Source organism: Salmo trutta, unplaced genomic scaffold, assembly GCF_901001165.1.
Source record: "Salmo trutta unplaced genomic scaffold, fSalTru1.1, whole genome shotgun sequence".
In the NCBI taxonomy this organism is placed as follows: domain Eukaryota; kingdom Metazoa; phylum Chordata; class Actinopteri; order Salmoniformes; family Salmonidae; genus Salmo; species Salmo trutta.
Window position 1 is genome coordinate 70,750 of NW_021822855.1, and position 21,751 is coordinate 92,500.

Genomic DNA, 21,751 nt, shown 5'->3' on the forward strand with positions numbered 1-21,751 from the left:
TGTTTCCACCCTATTGGCTACTTAGCTTAAGCCTGTCTCAAAATACAACACTGCCCCTTTAAGACAACAACAACAAAAAAAGCTCTCTACCTGACTCATTTTTCAAACATGTCTAGAAATGTACTCGTTTTGTGTTCTTGTAGGAAGCAATCACACCACGATTGTCGACTACAAATTATCTATGACTGGGCTAACAACTAACTCACTAGCAAAGGATATGAACAAAAAATGTGCACATGTGGCTACATGCAGCTTTCGCTTTGATCTCAAAACAAGCGCATCGACTCAACCGCTCATGCTGTCAACACAGTCAATGTAATAGAATCCTACTCCGATGCCTTCTGCCTACAACAAAATCTCTTGCATAGTTTGTTTTGTTTCGGTACGTTGCACATTGAAAGTGATTAATATTGCGTGAATCAACAATTGCCACAGTAAAGGGACACGTAGCTGGTGTGAACAGAGAAAACTCTAGATCAGTGGTCACCGACCTTTTTTCTGAGTCAAAATGCAAGCAGAGATCTACCTCTCAGATTGTTTTTTAACATTATTTTTTTTTTTTTAAGTAATCCTTTGCAGCATTAACCAATTAGAAACAGTTCTGTAGCAATGACGTTTGTTACCGTAAACTATAAGCCCAAAACATTATCACCGCATATTAGCTTTGCTTGAATTGCCCTGAAAATACATTGTTGTTCCCGGGCCATTTAAAAAAATATACATATTTCAGTATTTGAGGTCGGCTATATCGCTATCGACCGGCTGGTGACCACTGCTCTGGATAGTTGAGTGAAGTTCAGTCTTATGATTCTCTCTCTGTGGGCTGATATTTCCGCAGGGCTAATGCACCTGTACAGTTTAGAGGGATCATTGGTCCTCAGCTCTTCTGTGCAGCAGGAGGGAACAGACCTGCGCTAACTAATACTTTGAATGGTTTTTATTTAAAGCTAAGTAAAGACACTGCTTCGTGCATTACGTCCTGTTGTTGGATATTATTAACCCAGGAGGATATATACTATAGGGGCCTGAGGTCTACCTGTTGTTGGATATTATTAACCCAGGAGGATATATACTATAGGGGCCTGAGGTCTACCTGTTGTTGGATACTATTAACCCAGGAGGATATATACTATAGGGGCCTGAGGTCTACCTGTTGTTGGATATTATTAACCCAGGAGGATATATTATAGGGGCCTGAGGTCTACCTGTTGTTGGATATTATTAACCCAGGAGGATATATACTATAGGGGCCTGAGGTCTACCTGTTGTTGGATATTATTAACCCAGGAGGATATATTATAGGGCCCTGAGGTCTACCTGTTGTTGGATATTATTAACCCAGGAGGATATATACTATAGGGCCCTGAGGTCTACCTGTTGTTGGATATTATTAACCCAGGAGGATATATACTATAGGGGCCTGAGGTCTACCTGTTGTTGGATATTATTAACCCAGGAGGATATACTATAGGGGCCTGAGGTCTACCTGTTGTTGGATATTATTAACCCAGGAGGATATATACTATAGGGGGCCTGGGGTCTACCTGTTGTTGGATATTATTAACCCAGGAGGATATACTATAGGGGCCTGAGGTCTACCTGTTGTTGGATATTATTAACCCAGGAGGATATATACTATAGGGGCCTGAGGTCTACCTGTTGTTCAGTTCTGTGACTTTATTAGTTATAATTCTCCTAATATTCCATACAATAGGTTACTCTATGTAATAGACCTCTTCTCTAAGAGTAAGTACTCTATGTATTATACCTCTTCTCTAACAGGAAGTACTCTATGTATGAGACCTCTTCTCTAACAGGAACTACTCTATGTAATAGACCTCTTCTCTATCCTATATAACAGGAAGTACTCTATGTATTAGACCTCTTCTCTAACAGGAACTACTCTATGTATTAGACCTCTTCTCTAACAGGAACTACTCTATGTAATAGACCTCTTCTCTAACAGGAACTACTCTATGTAATAGACCTCTTCTCTATCCTATATAACAGGAACTACTCTATGTAATATACCTCTTCTCTAACAGGAACTACTCTATGTAATAGACCTCTTCTCTATCCTATATAACAGGAAGTACTCTATTTAATAGACCTCTTCTCTAACAGGAAGTACTCTATGTATGAGACCTCTTCTCTAACAGGAAGTACTCTATGTAATAGACCTCTTCTCTATCCTATATAACAGGAAGTACTCTATGTAATAGACCTCTTCTCTAACAGGAACTACTCTACGTAATAGACCTCTTCTCTATCCTATATAACAGGAACTACTCTATGTAATAGACCTCTTCTCTAACAGGAAGTACTCTATGTAATAGACCTCTTCTCTAACAGGAAGATAATGATAGGGCTGGTTATAATGATAATGATGGGTCTGGATATAATGATAGGTCTGGTTATAATGATAATGATAGGTCTGGTTATGATGATAATGATAGGTCTGGTTATGATGATAATGATAGGTCTGGTTATAATGATAATGATAGGGCTGGTTATAATGATAATGATAGCTCTGGATATAATGATAATGATAGGGCTGGTTAAAATGATAATGATAGGGCTGGTTATAATGATAGGTCTGGTTATGATGATAATGATAGGTCTGGTTATGATGATAATGATAGGTCTGGTTATAATGATAATGATAGGGCTGGTTATAATGATAATGAAAGCTCTGGATATAATGATAATGATAGGTCTGGTTATGATGATAATGATAGGTCTGGTTATAATGATAATGATAGGTCTGGTTATAATGATAATGATAGGGCTGGTTATAATGATAATGATAGGTCTGGTTATAATGATAATGATATGGCTGGTTATAATGATAATGATAGGTCTAGTTATAATGATAATGATAGGTCTGGATATAATGATAGGTCTGGTTATAATGATAATGGTAGGTCTGGTTATGATGATAGGTCTGGTTATAATGATAATGATAGGTCTGGGTATAATGATAATGATAGGTCTGGTTATAATGATAATGATAGGTCTGGTTATAATGATAATGATAGAGCTGGTTATAATGATAATGATAGGGCTGGTTATAATGATAATGATAGGTCTGGTTATAATGATAATGATAGGTCTGGTTATAATGATAATGATAGGTCTGGTTATAATGATAATGATAGGGCTGGTTATAATGATAATGATAGGGCTGGTTATAATCTTAATGATAGGTCTGGTTATAATGATAATGATAGGTCTGGTTATAAGATAATGATAGGTCTGGATATAATGATAGGTCTGGTTATAATGATAATGGTAGGTCTGGTTATGATGATAGGTCTGGTTATAATGATAATGATAGGTCTGGGTATAATGATAATGATAGGTCTGGTTATAATGATAGGTCTGGTTATAATGATAATGATAGGTCTGGTTATAACGATAATGATAGGGCTGGTTATAATGATAATGATATGTCTGGTTATAATGATAATGATAGGTCTGGTTATAATGATAATGATAGATCTGGTTATAATGATAATGATAGGTCTGGTTATAATGATAATGATAGAGCTGGTTATAATTATAATGATAGGTCTGGTTATAATGATAATGATAGGTCTGGTTATGATGATAATGATAGGTCTGGTTATGATGATAATGATAGGTCTGGTTATAATGATAATTATAGGTCTGGTTATAACGATAATGGTAGGTCTGGTTATGATGATAATGATAGGTCTGGTTATAATGATAATGATAGGGCAGCTATGATGATAATGATAGGTCTGGTTATAATGATAATGAAAGGTCTGCTTATAATGATAATGATAGGTCTGGGTATAATGATAATGATAGGTCTGGTTATAATGATAATGATAGGGCTGGTTATAATGATAATGATAGGTCTGGTTATAATGATAATGATAGGTCTGGTTATAATGATAATGATAGGTCTGGGTATAATGATAATGATAGGTCTGGTTATAATGATAGGTCTGGTTATAATGATAATGATAGGTCTGGTTATAACGATAATGATAGGGCTGGTTATAATGATAATGATATGTCTGGTTATAATGATAATGATAGGGCTGGTTATAATGATAATGATAGGTCTGGTTATAATGATAATGATAGGTCTGGTTATAATGATAATGATAGGGCTGGTTATAATGATAATGATAGGTCTGGTTATAACGATAATGATAGGGCTGGTTATAATGATAATGATAGGTCTGGTTATAATGATAATGATAGGTCTGGTTATAATGATAATGATAGGGCTGGTTATAATGATAATGATAGGTCTGGTTATAATGATAATGATAGGTCTGGTTATAATGATAATGATAGGGCTGGTTATAATGATAATGATAGGGCTGGTTATAATGATAATGATAGGGCTGGTTATAATGATAATGATAGGGCTGGTTATAATGATAATGATAGGTCTGGTTATAATGATAATGATAGGGCTGGTTATAATGATAATGATAGGGCTGGTTATAATGATAATGATAGGTCTGGTTATAATGATAATGATAGGTCTGGATATAATGATAGGTCTGGTTATAATGATAATGATAGGGCTGGTTATAATGATAATGATAGGGCTGGTTATAATGATAATGATAGGTCTGGTTATAATGACAATGATAGGGCTGGTTATAATGATAATGATAGGGCTGGTTATAATGATAATGATATAAACATGTTGAGGTACCGCACGTAACTGACACATTTATAAATGAATGACTATAGCTCCTGCCTTGGGCCGCTCAGTGTTCGGGGGTAATTACCGGATCTCTATGGTAAGACGCACCATTCAGCCACGTTTCCCAGATCCACAGTCCCCTCCCAGATGTCATTGTGGGGGACAATAACTTCGGGAACCTTCTGACCGAAATAAAAAGGAGGTATCAGGTGGCCACCACCTCCGGTAGGGTGCGGCAATAATGTGCTTCCCATCAGAGGCACAAATGATCTGGGACAAATTTATAACCATTGAGTGAATTTCACACAATGTCTGCTTGCGCCATTTCTGAAAAGTCTGGCGTAACCTAATACACGCACGTGTTTTGCCGTTTATAAATCCTAAACTGTGCGCCAGTGAACGAGCATTAAAAACTCCGCCTGGAAAACGCATCCATTCACCTTTTATAGTTCAACAACGCTCTTTATTCGCTGTATAATTTGGAACTATTTGAATTAGATCAAACGAGGAATTGGTGTTCAATATGTAGTTTATCAATAGATAAATTGGGTTTCTATTTCCTGCCTTGGTATAGGCTCTGAGATTAAGTAGGCAGTGACGTCGCGCTCCTATCGCACAGAAATACAGTAGTCTACCAATACTGTCAAATATTAGGCTATAAATAAACTACCGTCTATTTACTGGTGTTGGCAGAATGGTTTAATCTGCAGCAATAATTACTGCTGTATCTGGAAAAGGTCTGTGTCAGTTTCTGAACTAGAAAACAATGGACAATTATCGTGGACCTGTCAGCAGAAGGTTTTGAATTCAGCAATGTTTTATATAGACTTTTCCCCCAACCTGAATACGATGGACTGCCCTCAGATTCTGAAACATTATATGGCAGGATACTCACACAGTTTTAAATTACAGTACTTAGTAGTTACAGTAATTACAGTAATTACAGTAATTGCAGTAGTTACAGTAGTTACAGTAGTTACAGTAGTTACAGCAGTTACAGTAGTTACAATAGTTACACTAGTTACAATAGTTACAGTAGTTACAGTACTTACAATAGTTACAATAGTTACAGTAGTTACAGTAGTTACAGTACTTACAATAGTTACAGTAATTACAGTACTTACAGTAGTTACAGTAGTTACAGTAATTACAGTCCTTACAGTAGTTACAGTAATTACAGTCCTTACAGTAGTTACAGTAATTACAGTAGTTACAGTTGTTACAGTAGTTACAATAGTTACAGTAATTACAGTAGTTACAGTAATTACAGTAGTTACAGTAATTACAGTAGTTACAGTACTTACAGTAGTTACAGTAATTACAGTAGTTACAGTAATTACAGTAGTTACAGTACTTACAGTAGTTACAGTAATTACAGTAGTTACAGTTGTTACAGTAGTTACAGTAATTACAGTAGTTACAGTATTTACAGTAGTTACAGTATTTACAGTAGCTACAGTTCTATTTCTCATGTGTTTTTGTTCTACTTGACGTTTAATATATTTTCTATAGTGACCTGACTATCATCGCCTACTACTGATATTGACCCTGTCATTGTTGGGAAAGAGCAAGAAACGCATTTCACTTTGGTTGTCCACGTGACAATAATATAATTTTTCATTGGCAATATTAGCAAACTTAGGGATGACATGCCAGCAACAAACCCTGACACCACACATCCAAGTATATCTGACCAAATTATGAAAGACAAGAAATATAATTTAATTCTGTAAAGTGAGTGTGGAAGAGGTGAAACAATTATTGTTGTCTATCAACAATGACAAGCCACCGGGGTCTGACAACTTGGATGGAAAATTGCTGAGGATAATAGCGGACGATATTTTCACTCATTTGCCACATCTTCATTTTAAGCCTACTAGAGAGCATGTGCCCTCAGGCCTGGAGGGAAGCTAAAGTCATTCCACTACCTAAGAATAGTAAAGCCCCCTTTACTGGCTCAAATAGCCGACCAATCAGCCTGTTAGTAAACTTTAGTAAACTTTTGGAAATATGTGTGTTTGACCAGATACCATGCTTTTAAAGTAAACACATTGACAACAGACTTTCAGCACGATTATTGGGAAGGACATTCAACAAGCACAGCACTTACACAAATGACTGATGATTGGCTGAGAGAAATTGTTGATAAAAAAGATTGTGGGTGCTGTCGTGTTAGACTTCAGTGCAGCTTTCGACATTATTGATCGTAGTCTGCTACTTGAAAAACATATGTGTTTTGGCTTTACACCCCCTGTTATAATGGCTTTACACCCCCTGTTATAATGGCTTTACACCCCCTGTTATAATGTGGATAAAGAGTTACCTGTCTAACATAACACAGAGGGTGTTCTTTAATGGAAGCCTCTCCAACATAATCCAGGTAGAAACAGGAATTCCCCAGGGTAGCTGTTTAGGCCCTCATCTTTACTAATGACAGGCTTTGAGTAAAGCCAGAGTTTCTATGTATGCGGATGACTCAACACTATACACGTCAGCTACTACAGCGACTGAAATGACTGCAACACTCAACAAAGAGCTGCTGTCAGTTTCAGAATGGGTGGCAAGGAATAAGTTAGTCCTAAATATTTATACAACTAAAAGCATTGTATTTGTGATAAATCATTCATTGAACCCTAAACCTCAACTATATCTTCCAATAAATAATGTGGAAATTGAGCAAGTTGAGGTGACTAAACTGCTTGTAGTAACCCTGGTTTGTAAACTGTCATGGTCAAAACATATTGATACAACAGTAGCTAAGATGGGGAGAAGTCTGTCCATAATAAAGCTCTGCTCTACCTTCTTAACAGCCCTATCAACAAGGCAGGTCCTACAGGCCCTAGTTTTGTTGCACCTGGACTATAAACCCACGTCCGTAGCCATGAAGTGCTTTGAAAGGCTGGTAATGGCTCACATCAACACCATTATCCCAGAAACCCTAGACCCACTCCAATTTGCATACCGCCCCAACAGATCCACAGATGATGCAATCTCTATTGCAATCCACACTGCCCTTTCCCACCTGGACAAAAGGAACACCTACGTGAGAATGCTGTTCATTGATTACAGCTCAGCGTTCAACACCATAGTGCCCTCAAAGCTCATCACTAAGCTAAGAAACCTGGGCCTAAGCACCTCCCTCTGTAACTGGATCCTGGACTTCCTGACGGGCCGCCCCCAGGTGGTGAGGGTAGGAAGCAACACATCTGCCACACTGATCCTCAACACTGGAGCTCCCCAGGGGTGCGTGCTCAGTCCCCTCCTGTTCACCCTGTTCACCCATGACTGCATGGCCAGGCACGACTCCAACACCATCATTAAGTTTGCAGACAACACAACAGTGGTAGGCCTGATCACCGACAACGACGAGGAAGCCTATAGGGAGGAGGTCAGAGACCTGGCCGTGTGGTGCCAGGACATCAACCTATCCCTCAATGTGATCAAGACTAAGGAGATGATTGTGGACTACAGGAAAAGGAGGACCGAACACGCCCCCATTAACATTGACAGGGCTGTAGTGGAGCAGGTTGAGAGCTTCAAATTCCTTGGTGTCCACATCAACAACGAATTAGAATGGTCCAAACACACCAAGACAGTCGTGAAGAGGGCACGACAAAGCCTATTCCCCCTCAGGAAACTAAAAAGATTTGGTATGGGTCCTGAGATTCTCAAAAGGTTCTACAGCTGCAACATTGAGAGCATCCTGACTGGTTGCATCACTGCCTTGTACGGCAATTGCTCGGCCTCTGACCGCAAGGCACTACAGAGGGTAGTGCGTACGGCCCAGTACATCACTGGGGCTAAACTGCCTGCCATCCAGAACCTCTACACCAGGCGGTGTCAGAGGAAGGCCCTAAAAATTGTCAAAGACCCCAGCTACCCCAGTCATAGACTGTTCTCTCTACTACCGCATGGCAAGCGGTACCGGAGTGCCAAGTCTAGGACCCCGCCAACACTCTCTGTTTATTATCTATGCATAGTCCCTTTAACTCTACCTACATGTACATATTACGTCAATTGGCCTGACTAACCGGTGCCCCCGCACATTGACTCTATACCGGTACCCTTGTATATAGCCTCCACATTGACTCTGTACCGGTACCCCCTGTATATAGCCTCCACATTGACTCTGTACCGGTACCCCCCTGTATATAGCCTCCACATTGACTCTGTACCGTAATACCCTGTATATAGCCTCCACACTGACTCTGTACCGGTACCCCCTGTATATAGCCTCCACATTGACTCTGTACCGGTACCCCCCTGTATATAGCCTCTACATTGACTCTGTACCGGTACCCCCTGTATATAGCCTCCACATTGACTCTGTACCGGTACCCCCTGTATATAGCCTCCACATTGACTCTGTACCCCCTGTATATAGTCTCCACATTGACTCTGTACCCCCTGTATATAGTCTCCACATTGACTCTGTACCCCCTGTATATAGCCTCCACATTGACTCTGTACCGGTACCCCCTGTATATAGCCTCCACATTGACTCTGTACCGGTACCCCCTGTATATAGCCTCCACATTGACTCTGTACGGTACCCCCTGTATATAGCCTCCACATTGACTCTGTACCGGTACCCCCTGTATATAGCCTCCACATTGACTCTGTACCGGTACCCCCTGTACATAGCCTCCACATTAACTCTCTACCGGTACCCCCTGTATATAGCCTCCACATTGACTCTGTACCGGTACCCCCTGTATATAGCCTCCACATTGACTCTGTACCGGTACCCCCTGTATATAGCCTCCACATTGACTCTGTACCGTAACACCCTGTATATAGCCTCCACATTGACTCTGTACCGGTACCCCCTGTATATAGCCTCCACAGTGACTCTGTACCGTAATACCCTGTATATAGTCTCCACATTAACTCTGTACCGTAACACCCTGTATATAGCCTCCACATTGACTCTGTACCGGTACCCCCCTGTATATAGCCTCCACATTGACTCTGAACCGGTACCCCCTGTATATAGCCTCCACATTGACTCTGTACCGGTCCCCCCTGTATATAGCCTCCACATTGACTCTGTACCGTAATACCCTGTATATAGTGCTTGTAAGTTAGCATTTCACTGTAAGGTCAACATCTGTTTTTATTCATCAAATGTGACAAATAAACTTTGTTGTGATTTGATTACTATCACCTCTCTTTATGAATGTTTAATGTACATTATGTCATGTTTTTTTATGATGATCTTGTTTTGTGTTTCTTCTCACTTCTGTATATTGTGTTTTTTTGCTGCACTTGGTTTGACAATGTAAACGCAAAGCTTCTGACGCCAATAAAGCCCTTTGGAATTGAATTGAGAGACGGATAGGAGGTAAAAGGGAGAAAAAGAAAATGGACCAGTGGGAGAGAGAGAGAGAGAGAGAGAGACATACTTTTCCCATTATAAAATCTAACTATTCTGTTGAATTCTCTCATGTCACTCAGTCCTTCATATCACCCTATTGTCATGCAGGTCCTCACTGATCGACAGATGGACTGGCCAATAGCAGGGAATCTGGCGGACGGACGGGGCTCCGGGACCACAGCAGTAGTTAGTGTCTCGTATCAGGATCAGCAACGGACGCACTTTCTGATTATAGTATCTTGTTCTTTATAACCATACACTGCTGCGCTGTTGAATAGTTTATTGGCATAGTTTTAACGTTCACAAATAGTGACGAGGCGTGGTTATTAGGGCAGCGTTTAAAAAGAAAGAAAGAAAGAAAGAAGGAAAGAGGAGAAAAGACTGACCGCTGGATTTAATTTCCAACTGGAATGCTGTTGTTGATAGGAACAGAACGGGCGGTGTGTGTGTGTGTGAGTGTGTGTGAAAGAGTGTGTGTGTGTGTGTGTGTGTGTGTGTGTGTGTGTGTGTGTGTGTGTGTGTGTGTGTGTAGAGGGCTATGCCTCGTGTCTTTGGTCTCTGGTCCTGTATCGTGTGAATTCCCCGGGCTCCAGTTACTAAACTAGCCGGCAGACAGCAGCCTCAGCCCGGCCACAGGCAGGGGAACACTACCTCATTTTATCTCTGTTCTTTCTCCTCTCCCCCATACCCCTCTCTCCGGGCTCAGAGGAAATGAGGACACAGTGGATAGCGGAGGAACGAGGAGGAGTTTCAGGTGGGATTATTAACTTGTTTTGACTTTTGCTCCGATCCTGGGGACTTCAGCGTTTTTTGGCGGTAGGTTAAATAATTAACGCGAACCTTTAAAACAAACAACAACTAAAAACTACGGATAAAAGTGGGACCGGTTGTTGATGATGACCTCACGGGGACCGAGTTAACTGGTTTTCGTGACTGATGTGGGCCGCGCGGCGGGCCGACACTGGACCTAGCTGACACCCCACCGGGACAGAGGTTCTGATCGGTGATCAATAATCCAGGAGAGTAACGGGAGTACCTGTCCGGTATGGAGCGGCGAGGGGGCAGCTGGAGCACGGTGACCGTGCTGTGGCTTGTGCTGACCGGGCTGGTTCTGTCACCTTGTATGGCAGAGGAAGGTACGTGAAGAAGTTTAACTTTTTTTTTATTTTTATCTGTAAAACTATTATTTGATCATGTGCGTGTTGTGTTATTGTTTTACTAATAGACAGACTGTGAATCTCTCTCTCTCTCCACACTTACTTAGAACATATATTGTATGTCATAGGCTAACCTTAGATGCACTATTGTAAAGTGGTTGTTCTACTGGATATTATAGGTGAATGCACCAATTTGTAAGTCGCTCTGGATAAGAGCGTCTGCTAAATGACTTAAATGTAAATGTAAATGGCTAATTAGGGTAGTTAATTTGATTTACATTTGAGGACCAACATTTATAAAAAAAAAAAAACGTTTTTAGTTTTTGTTGACTCAATTCCAAAGTTTCACATGTAGACAGTCTGATCAGGGAGAAACCATGAAGTAGAATTTACATGTAGTCTGTCTGTCTGTCTGTCTGTCTGTCTGTCTGTCTGTCTGTCTGTCTGTCGAGATGTTGATTACTGCGAAACTGATTGAGGTCTCAGAAAGACAGACCCGACAGATAGAGACCAACAGCTATAAAAGACAATAGGCATAATACCCAAGGTGTGTGTGTGTGTGTGTGTGTGTGGTGGGGGGGGGGGGGGGGGGGGGGGGGTGTGGGTGGCCTGTTGGGTCATTCCACCTAAAAAGCACAAGAAAGGGGGATTTCGACACCCGCCATCTCCGATTGTTTCTGAAATAATTTCTGTTGTTAGAAACGTAATGTTTCAGATTAGCGCACACACACACACACACACACAAACACACACACACACACACACACACACACACACACACACACACACACACACACACACACACACACACACACACACACACACACAGTGACCAGCAGGTCTGGAAATCAGTAACCTAAGAACACAATTAAAACGATTAGGAGACAAATTAGGAGGGAGGGAGAAGAAGAGAGGAAACTGGACAAAGACAACGATAACTTATTATCCAGAACCAATTCAAATGATCTGGTATGGGGGAAAGAGACTAGTTTGTAGACACCTGAGGCCCCAGATGACTGGCTGGGGGACGTATCCCAGAGCAAAGATCCTGTAGCCCGTGGTGGCATGCTAAGATCCTTCTTGTTTCTGACTGCGGTTGTTGTATCTGACCATGTGACAGATTGACCAGCTGATCCTCACCACAATCAATCCAAAACAACACTAGGGATGTGCGTGTGGTTACTCAGATATTCTAATATCAATCCAAAACAACACTAGGGATGTGCACGGTTACTCAGATATTCTAATATCAATCCAAAACAACACTAGGGATGTGCGTGTGGTTACTCAGATATTCTAATATCAATCCAAAACAACACTAGGGATGTGCACGGTTACTCAGATATTCTAATATCAATCCAAAACAACACTAGGGATGTGCGTGTGGTTACTCAGATATTCTAATATCAATCCAAAACAACACTAGGGATGTGCGTGCGGTTACTCAGATATTCTAATATCCGTACGGACGTTAGTATTCTAATACTTGTGTCAGTTACGGTTACTGATTATGATCCTGTTAACCTGATTATGATCCTATTAACCTGATTATGATCCTATTAACCTGATTATGATCCTGATTATAATCCTATTAACCTGATTATGATCTTATTAACCTGAGTATGATCCTGATTATGATCCTATTAACCTGATTATGATCCTGATTATAATCCTGATTATGATCCTATTAACCTGATTATGATCCTAATAACCTGATTATGATCCTGATTATAATCCTGATTATGATCCTGATTATGATCCTATTAACCTGATTATGATCCTGATTATGATCCTATTAACCTGATTATGATCCTGATTATGATCCTATTAACCTGATTATGATCCTGATTATAATCCTGATTATGATCCTATTAACCTGATTATGATCCTGATTATGATCCTATTAACCTGATTATGATCCTATTAACCTGATTATAATCCTGATTATGATCCTATTAACCTGATTATGATCCTGATTATGATCCTATTAACCTGATTATGATCCTATTAACCTGATTATGATCCTATTAACCTGATTATGATCCTATTAACCTGATTATGATCCTATTAACCTGATTATGATCCTGATAACCTGATTTTGTGTGTGTGTGTGTGTGTGTGTGTGTGTGTGTGTGTGTGTGTGTGTGTGTGTGTGTGTGAACTTTAGAGGGGATCTTGCTGTGTGGTCTTCACGACAACCGTGAAATTGCTTCCTCTTCTTGTTTTCCTCTCTTTCTCTCTTAGAACTGTCTCCTCTTCCTCCCTCTCTGTCCCTCTCTGTCTCTCCCCAGCTTAGTCTCTCTTCCTCCCTCTCTGTCTGTCTCTTTCTCTCTCTCCCCAGCTTTTTCCTCTTCCTCCCATTCTCTCTTCCTCCCTCTTTGTCCCTATTTTTCTCTTTCTCCCATGAATCTTTGATAAATTCAGTCTTTCTTTTTCATCTGAACTGAGTGTCCCTGGTTGCTCTGCCATCTTACACACACACACACACACACACACACACACACACACACACAACACACCACACACACACACACACACACACACACACACACACACACACACACACACACACACACAGACAAAAGCTGACAATTACCGGCCAAAGGACACCCTGGTGTGTATGTGGATGGCAGAGCGACCAGGACACAGGGCCCTAACAGTAATAAGAGACCCAAGAGCATCATGTTGACAATTCGTATTACTCATTGGTAAGGCAAAGGGGCAGCGCTCGCTCACCATTAAAACATCTTCGTTTTATTAAGCAAGTTTAAAAGATCGAAGTTTTCGGCCTTCAAATGGCCTTCTTTCAATGCTCTGTCATTTTTTAATTCATGCCCACTCCATCCTTGACTTTTCCTAAATATGTCTATGTAGAATCTTAATATTACAAACAGAATTAGTGTTAAAAGTAGTTTTAAGAGAATATGTCATTTCCTCCCTGCTTCTCATTCATCGCCAGTCATTCACTGGCAGTCAGCCTGCGCAGCTAATGATGGCCCATCCAAACTACACCTAAACTATGTCAAACTGTATCTAAACTACACCTAAACTATATCCAAACTACAACTAAACTATATCCAAACTACACCTAAACTACACCTAAACTACATCCAAACTACACCTAAACGATGTCCAAACTACACCTAAACTATATCCAAACTACACCTAAACTATATCCAAACTACACCTAAACTATATCCAAACTACACCTAAACTATATTCAAACTACAACTAAACTACACCTAAACTATATCCAAACTACACCTAAACTACACCTAAACTATATCCAAACTACACCTAAACTACACCTAAACTGTATCCAAACTACACCTAAACTATGTCAAACTGTATCTAAACTACACCTAAACTATGTCAAACTGTATCTAAACTACACCTAAACTATATCCAAACTACACCTAAACTATAACCAAACAACACCTAAACTATATCCAAACTACACCTAAACTACACCTAAACTACATCCAAACTACACCTAAACTATATCCAAACTACACCTAAACGATGTCCAAACTACACCTAAACTATATCCAAACTACACCTAAACTACATCCAAACTACACCTAAACTATATCCAAACTACACCTAAACTATATCCAAACTACACCTAAACTACATCCAAACTACACCTAAACTATATCCAAACTACACCTAAACTATATCCAAACTACACCTAAACTATATTCAAACTACAACTAAACTACACCTAAACTATATCCAAACTACACCTAAACTATATCCAAACTACACCTAAACTACACCTAAACTATTTATGGGATATTGCGTCATTATGGGGTATTGTGTCGTTATGGGGTATTGTGTCATTATGGGGTATTGAGTCATTATGGGGTATTGAGTCATTATGGGGTATTGTGTCATTATGGGGTATTGAGTCATTATGGGGTATTGAGTCATTATGGGGTATTGAGTCATTATGGGGTATTGAGTCATTATGGGGTATTGTGTCATTATGGGGTATTGAGTCATTATGGGGTATTGAGTCATTATGGGGTATTGAGTCATTATGGGGTATGGAGTCATTATGGGGTATTGAGTCATTATGGGGTATTGAGTCATTATGGGTATTGTGTCATTATGGGGTATGGAGTCATTATGGGGTATGGAGTCATTATGGGGTATTGAGTCATTATGGGGTATTGTGTCATTATGGGGTATTGTGTCATTATGGGGTATTGAGTCATTATGGGGTATTGTGTCATTATGGGGTATTGTGTCATTATGGGGTATTGAGTCATTATGGGGTATTGTGTCATTATGGGGTATTGAGTCATTATGGGGTATTGAGTCATTATGGGGTATTGAGTCATTATGGGGTATTGAGTCATTATGGGGTATTGTGTCATTATGGGGTATTGAGTCATTATGGGGTATTGAGTCATTATGGGGTATTGAGTCATTATGGGGTATTGAGTCATTATGGGGTATTGTGTGTAGATTGATTGATCCAATTTAGAATAAGTCTGTAACAATCAAAAAAAAGTAATGGGGTGTGAATTCTTTCCGTGTGCCCTGTGTGTATATATACTCACTGTATAAACTCCTTCCGCCTCTATTCTCTCTCATCCTCATGACATCACCAGCCTTCCTTCTGTTTCTCCCTCCCTTCCACCCCCCTTCTTCCCTCCCTCCTCCCTCCCTTCTTCCTCCCCCCTTCTTTCCTCCCTTCTTCCCTCCCTTCTTCCCCTCCTCCCTCCTTCTTCCCTCCCTTCTCTCCTCCCTCCCTTCTTTCCTCCCTTTTTCCTCCCCTCCTCCCCTCCTTCTTCCTCCCCTCCTCCCCCCTTCTTCCTCCCCCCTTCTTCCTCCCCCCTTCTCCCTTCCTCCCCCCTTCTCTCTTCCTCCTCCCTTCCTCCTCCCCTCCTTCTTCCTCCCATCCTCCCCTCCTTCTCCCTCCCTTCTGCCCTCCCTTCTTTCCTCCCTTCTCCCTCCCCTGCTCCCCTCCTTCCTCCCCTCCTCCCCTCCTTCTTCCTCCCATCCTCCCCTCCTTCTTCCTCCCCCCCTCCCTCCCTCCTCCTTCCTCCCCTCCTCCCCCTTCCTCCTCTTCTGAGTGTTGATGCCATCATAGCTGTTGTAAATGTCTGCTGTGTAAACATGTGAGTGACTGTGTCTCTCGCGGTTTAAACAGCAGAAAGCTGTTGTCTGATGTTAGGAAGTTTTCTGTGGTTTTCCTAATCCCTCTCTGACTTCATTTTGAGGGAGTCTCTTTTGGAAGCTTTATAAAGCATGTAGAAACATCTAAAAAACATGTAGAAACTTCTTCCTCAGTCTTCTTCTACTGTCTTCTTCTACTGTCTTCTTCCATTCTCTTCTTCTACTGTCTTCTACTGTCTTCTACTGTCTTCTTCTACTGTCTTCTACTGTCTTCTTCTACTGTCTTCTTCTACTGTCTTCTTCTACTGTCTTCTTCTACTGTTCTTCCTGCTCTCTCAACTACATCTCCCTCTTGCCTTCCTTTTCTCACTACTCTCCTTCCCCTCTCCCCCTCTCCTCTCCTCCTCTCCCCCTCTCCTCTCCTCCTCCCCCTACCATCTCCTCCTCTCCTCACCTCCTTTCCTCGTCTCCTCTCCCGACCCCTCTCCTCTCCTTTCCTCTCCCTTCCTGTCCTCTCCTCACCCCTCCTCTCCTCTCCTCTCCTTTCCTTTCCCCTCCTCTCCTCTCCCCCTCTCCTTTCAACTCTTCTCAGGGATTAGTTTTATCAGACAGACTCACATTAAGAGCTTGTGTGTGTGTGTGTGTGTGTGTGTGTGTGTGTGTGTGTGTGTGTGTGTGTGTGTGTGTGTGTGTGTGTGTGTGTGTGTGTGTGTGTGGTGTGTGAAGTTAAGTGTGTGAACCTGAGGAACTCATGTCAGTTATGCTCTGTCGACTCCTCTCAATTCACTTCAAAGGGCTTTATTGGCATGGAAACACATGTTAACATTGATCTGTATTGGCATGGAAACATATGTTAACATTGCTCTGTATTGGCATGGAAACATATATTAACATTGATCTGTATTGGCATGGAAACATATGTTAACATTGATCTGTATTGGCATGGAAACATATATTAACATTGCTCTGTATTGGCATGGAAACATATGTTAACATTGCTCTGTATTGGCATGGAAACACATGTTAACATTGCTCTGTATTGGCATGGAAACATATGTTAACATTGCTCTGTATTGGCATGGAAACACATGTTAACATTGCTCTGTATTGGCATGGAAACATATGTTAACATTACTCTGTATCGGCATGGAAACATATATTAACATTACTCTGTATTGGCATGGAAACATATGTTAACATTGCTCTGTATTGGCATGGAAACATATGTTAACATTGCTCTGTATTGGCATGGAAACATATGTTACCATTGCTCTGTATCGGCATTGGAAACATATGTTAACATTGCTCTGTATCGGCATGGAAACATATATTAACATTGCTCTGTATTGGCATGGAAACATATGTTAACATTGCTCTGTATCGGCATGGAAACATATGTTAACATTACTCTGTATCGGCATGGAAACATATATTAACATTGCTCTGTATTGGCATGGAAACATATGTTAACATTACTCTGTATTGGCATGGAAACACATGTTAACATTGCTCTGTATTGGCATGGAAACATATGTTAACATTGCTCTGTATTGGCATGGAAACATATGTTACCATTGCTCTGTATCGGCATGGAAACATATGTTAACATTACTCTGTATCGGCATGGAAACATATATTAACATTGCTCTGTATTGGCATGGAAACATATGTTAACATTACTCTGTATTGGCATGGAAACACATGTAACATTGCTCTGTATTGGCATGGAAACATACGTTAACATTACCAAAGCAAGTGAAGTAGATAATATACAGAAGTGAAATAAACAATTAAAATGAACAGTAAACATTACACTCACAGACGTTTCAAAAGAATAAAGACATTTAAAATGTCATATTATGTTTATATACAGTGTTGTAACGATGTGCAAATAGTTAAAGTATAAAAGGGAAAATAAATAAACATAAATATGGGCTGTATTTACAATGGTGTTTGTTCTTCACTGGTTGACCTTTTCTTGTGGCAACAGGTCACACATCTTGCTGCTGTGAGGAAACACTGTGGTATTTCACCCAGTAGACATGGGAGTTTATCAAAATTGGGTTTGTTTTCTAATTCTTTGTGTATCTGTGTAATCTGAGGGAAATATGTGTCTCTAATATGGTCATACATTTGGCAGGAGGTTAGGAAGTGCAGCTCAGTTTCCACCTCATTTTGTGAGCAGTGTTGCACATAGCCTGTCTTCTCTTGAGAGCCAGGTCTGCCTACGGCGGCCTTTCTCAATAGCAAGGCTATGCTCACTGAGTCTGTACATAGTCAAAGCTTTCCTTAAGTTTGGGTCAGTCACAGTGGTCAGGTATTCTGCCTCTGTATACTCTCTGTTTAGGGACAAATAACATTCTAGTTTGCTCTGTTTTTTTGTTAATTCTTTCCAAAGTGCCAAGTAATTATCTTTTTGTTTTCTCATGATTTGGTTGGGTCTAATTGTGTTGCTGTCCTGGGGCTCTGTGGGGTGTGTTTGTGTTTGTGAACTGAGCCCCAGGACCAGCTTGCTTAGGGGACTCTTCTCCAGGTTCATCTCTCTGTAGGTGATGGCTTTGTTATGGAAGGTTTGGGAATCGCTTCCTTTTTAGGTGGTTGTAGAATTTAACGGCTCTTTTCTGGATTTTGATAATTAGCGGGTATCGGCCTAATTCTGCTCTGCATTATTTGGTGTTGCACGTTGTACTCTCTCTTTAATTGGGAATCTGTAACGCCCTGGCCATAGAGAGGGGTTTTTGTTCTTTATTTTGGTTAGGCCAGGGTGTTACATTGGGTGGGCGTTCTATGTTCCTTTTTCTATGTTTTTGTATTTCTTTGTTTTGGGCCGTGTGTGTGGCTCCCAATCAGGCACAGCTGAAGCTCGTTGCTGCTGATTGGGAGTCACACATAAGGAGCATGTTTTTCCTTTGGGTTTGTGGGTAATTGTTTCTGTCAGTGTTTTTGTACCAGACAGGACTGTTTGCTGTCGGTTTACTCTTTTCTTGTTTTGTATAGTGTTCATGTTGTTGATATTAAATTCTAATAATGAACACTAACTCCGCTGCACCTTGGTCCTCTTTCACCGACGACAAGCGTTACAGAATTACCCACCACCAAGGGACCAAGCAGCGGAAGAGGGAGGTCCGGTCAATGGAGGAGACGCCGGCCAGCAGACGGGGTCGCTGGCGTCGGTCGAGGAAGCCCGGAAGACACCCCCAAGAAAATTTTGGGGGGGGGCTAATGGGGTGGTCCGGAAGGGCAGAGGAGGAGCCCAGACCACTGCTCTCGTGGGGGATGACGGCAGAGGAGGAGATAAAGATGATGAGGCAGTTGATTGAGGACCTGCAGAGGGATGATCTGGAGGAGCCTTGGTATGCGGAGTTGCGCGCTGTGTCGCCAGTGCGTCCGCACAGCCCGGTGCGTCCGGTGGACATGCCCAGCACATGCCGTGCTAGGAAGGGCATCCAGCCAGGACGAGTGGCAAAACCGGCTCCACGCTTCAGTTCACCAGTGCGTGTTCACAGTCCTGTCTGGCCCGTCCCTGCTCCCCGCACCAAGCCCAAGGTGCGTGTCCACAGTCCTGTCCGGCCCGTCCCTGCGCCCCGCACCAAGCCCAAGGTGCGTGTCCCCAGCCCTGCCAGTCAGCAGTCGTCAGAGCTGCCCGCCAGTCAACAGTCGTCGGAGCTGCCCGCCAGTCAACAGTCGTCGGAGCTGCCCGCCAGTCAACAGTCGTCAGAGCTGCCCGCCAGTCAACAGTCGTCAGAGCTGCCCGCCAGTCAACAGTCGTCTGAGCTGCCCGCCAGTCAACAGTCTTCAGAGCTGCCCGCCAGTCAACAGTCGTCAGAGCTGCCCGCCAGTCAACAGTCGTCAGAGCTGCCCGCCAGTCAACAGTCGTCAGAGCTGCCCGCCAGTCAACAGTCGCCAGAGAGGTCAGACTGCGCTGAACTGCCGGAGTGGCCAGACTGCGCTGAACTGCCGGAGTGGCCAGACTGCGCTGAACTGCCGGAGTGGCCAGACTGCGCTGAACTGCCGGAGTGGCCAGACTGCGCTGAACTGCCGGAGTGGCCAGACTGCGCTGAACTGCCGGAGTGGCCAGACTGCGCGGAACTGCCGGAGTGGCCAGACTGCGCTGAACTGCCGGAGTGGCCAGACTGCGCGGAACTGCCGGAGTGGCCAGACTGCGCGGAACTGCCAGAGTGGCCAGACTGCGCGGAACTGCCGGAGTGGCCAGACTGCGCGGAACTGCCGGAGTGGCCAGACTGCGCGGAACTGCCGGAGTGGCCAGACTGCGCGGAACTGCCGGAGTGGCCAGACTGCCCCGAACTGCCGGAGTGGCCAGGCTGCCCCGACCTGCCGGAGTGGCCGGGCTGCCCCGACCTGCCGGAGTGGCCGGACTGCCCCGACCTGCCGGAGTGGCCGGACTGCCCCGACCTGCCGGAGTGGCCGGACTGCCCCGACCTGCCGGAGTGGCCGGGCTGCCCCGACCTGCCGGAGTGGCCGGGCTGCCCCGACCTGCCGGAGTGGCCGGACTGCCCCGAACTGCCAGAGTGGCCAGGGACGCCCGCCAGCCCGGTGAGTCCTGTGCCTACGCCTAGGGCTAGGCCTCTGTCATGTCTCCCCAGCCTGGTGAATCCTGGGTCAGTGCCGTCAGAGCAGCCAGGGTCGCCCGCCAGCCAGGCGCAACCATCGCCGCCCGCCAGCCGGGCGCAGCCAGGGTCGCCCGCCAGCCGGGCGCAACCATCGCCGCCCGCCAGCCGGGCGCAACCATCGCCGCCCGCCAGCCGGGCGCAACAAGGGTCGCCCGCCAGCCGGGCGCAACCATCGCCGCCCGCCAGCCGGGCGCAACCATCGCCGCCCGCCAGCCGGGCGCAACCATCGCCGGCCGCCAGCCGGGCGCAGTCAGTGTCGCCCACCAGACCTTCGGCGCGGCCAGGTGCGCCACCGAAGAGGGCGACGTCAAGGGTGGAGCAGAGGCCACGTCCCGCACCTGAGCCGCCGCCGTAAGAAGGCCCACCCGGACCCTCCCCTTCAGAGTCAGGTTTTGCGGCCGGAGTCCGCACCTTTGGGGGGGGGTACTGTAACGCCCTGGCCATAGAGAGGGGTTTTTGTTCTTTATTTTGGTTAGGCCAGGGTGTTACATTGGGTGGGCGTTCTATGTTCCTTTTTCTATGTTTTTGTATTTCTTTGTTTGGGGCCGTGTGTGTGGCTCCCAATCAGGCACAGCTGAAGCTCGTTGCTGCTGATTGGGAGTCACACATAAGGAGCATGTTTTTCCTTTGGGTTTGTGGGTAATTGTTTCTGTCAGTGTTTTTGTACCAGACAGGACTGTTTGCTGTCGGTTTACTCTTTTCTTGTTTTGTATAGTGTTCATGTTGTTGATATTAAATTCTAATAATGAACACTAACTCCGCTGCA

General features: G+C 43.2%; 1 protein-coding gene across 1 annotated transcript in view; it reads left to right on the plus strand.

Annotated features, from left to right (window-relative positions):
* Positions 1–10,194: 10,194 nt before the first annotated feature.
* The window catches only part of LOC115185813 (ephrin type-B receptor 4), a gene marked incomplete at its 3' end in the record, with an annotated part of 21,741 nt that continues 10,184 nt past the window's right edge, over positions 10,195–21,751 (plus strand). The window contains 1 exon segment of the mRNA XM_029745828.1: positions 10,195–11,206. Coding sequence (XP_029601688.1) covers positions 11,116–11,206 — 91 coding nt within the window.